Source organism: Sinocyclocheilus grahami, unplaced genomic scaffold, assembly GCF_001515645.1.
Source record: "Sinocyclocheilus grahami isolate Dianchi unplaced genomic scaffold, SAMN03320097.WGS_v1.1 scaffold34653.1, whole genome shotgun sequence".
NCBI classification, from domain to species: domain Eukaryota; kingdom Metazoa; phylum Chordata; class Actinopteri; order Cypriniformes; family Cyprinidae; genus Sinocyclocheilus; species Sinocyclocheilus grahami.
The window spans coordinates 1-1,625 of record NW_015522204.1 but is presented as its reverse complement, the minus strand read 5'-3'; the positions used below and the strand labels follow the sequence as shown (position 1 = coordinate 1,625).

Below are 1,625 nucleotides of genomic sequence, written 5' to 3'. Positions count from 1 at the left end.
GGAGCAGCCTGAGACCGTGCAGAACTTTGTCTCTGTGTTTGGCACAGTGGCCAAGAAGCTGATGAGGAAGTGGTTGGCGACACAGACCATGAACTTCACCAGCCAGCTGGAGGCGGGCATCCGCTTCTTTGACCTCCGCATATCCACCAAACCCAGAGACCCCGAAAATGAGCTCTACTTTGCACACGGCCTGTTCAGCGCCACCGTACGTGAAGGCCTGGAGCAGATCAGCACCTTCCTGGCCTCCCACGCTCGCGAGGTTGTGTTCCTGGACTTCAACCACTTCTACGGAGTACAGAACCTCCATCACGAGAAGCTGGTCCAGATGCTGCGCACCATCTTCGGGGACCGACTCTGTCCAGTAGTGTTTGCTCAAGAGGTAAGCCTGAAGTACCTCTGGGAGAAAGAGTATCAGGTGCTGGTCTTCTATCACAATCCCATGGCTCTGGAGGTTCCTTTCCTGTGGCCGGGTCAGATGATGCCCTCTCCTTGGGCCAATACCACAGATCCTGAGAAGCTCATTCAGTTCCTTCAAGCCTCAGTAAAGGATCGGAGACGTAAGGGCACCTTTTTTGTCTCCCAAGTGGTTCTCACTCCCAAAGCAAGCACCGTCATGAAGGGTGTCACCAGCGGTCTGAGGGAGACCATCACAGAGAGGTAGGCTATTGTACATAATCCATTCTTTGAAATAAAGAACATGCTGACTCATTAGATCTCACTCTCTGTTATCTTCAAATCAGCGCCAGGCAGATTTTTTTACAGTCCCATTTTAATCTCATTACAGTTATTAGCCTTTGCTCAGTCTCTTGGGCTTCACTGATCAGGGTTTGTCAGGCTTGGTTAGAAACATGAAACTCTTGGCAGAAAGCAGATTTCGAAATGGCTCTGGACGACAGAACAACATATTTGGTGCATTAATTCTAGAGTGCACCAATATTCTGCTCATTCAAATGACTGAGAAGGGGTCTTTCCGCTTCCCGCGTGGAATACATTGGCATCTGCGGCTGTCAAAGGATGATCTTCTGTTATTCTTTCTCGCCTGTCAGCAGGCATGATATATAGTGTGCCACTGGGCATGCAGCTAAGCACAGCCATAACAACTAGGCATTGGAATTGTAGAGAAATTGAATAATTAGATTCCTCTCAGTGATTCTGGTTTCTTAAAAGAATGATTCTTTTAGTATTTCTGAAGAAGAAATATTTGGAAAATAAATTTTTTTTCTAGCTGATTAGGTAATATTTCTGCAAAAGATGTTTTTACCCAGATGTTTAAATGACTCTTCATAGTCTTATCATAGATGCAGTACATAAAATTGGTGTTAAATATGCAATACTAAATACTGGGAAAAAAAGCTTTAGAATTTTAATGCACTTATTTATTTTATAAAATACTACCCACACACAAAACTCATAATGCTTATGTTTAACTACACATAGTCATATGAACAACCAGTCAGTGAAGTCTCACGATATCTAAATACAATTACAGTTTACAATTCAGATTCATTAAAAAGAACCAGCTCATTTGTTTGGGGATCATTTTGACTACATTAGTCATGCTGTATGGATTTGATTCATTAAAAGAACCAGCTAAAAATTGTTCATTCAGTAATTAGACTACACTT

General features: G+C 43.0%; 1 protein-coding gene across 1 annotated transcript; it reads left to right on the top strand.

Moving 5' to 3' along the window:
• Positions 1-4: 4 nt before the first annotated feature.
• On the top strand, positions 5-661 carry LOC107580495 (PI-PLC X domain-containing protein 3; the record flags this gene model as incomplete). The annotated part of the gene is made up of 1 exon (XM_016266183.1): positions 5-661. A coding segment is annotated over one exon (657 nt), but the record flags the coding sequence as incomplete, so codon positions are not given.
• Between the last annotated feature and the right edge of the window lie 964 nt (positions 662-1,625).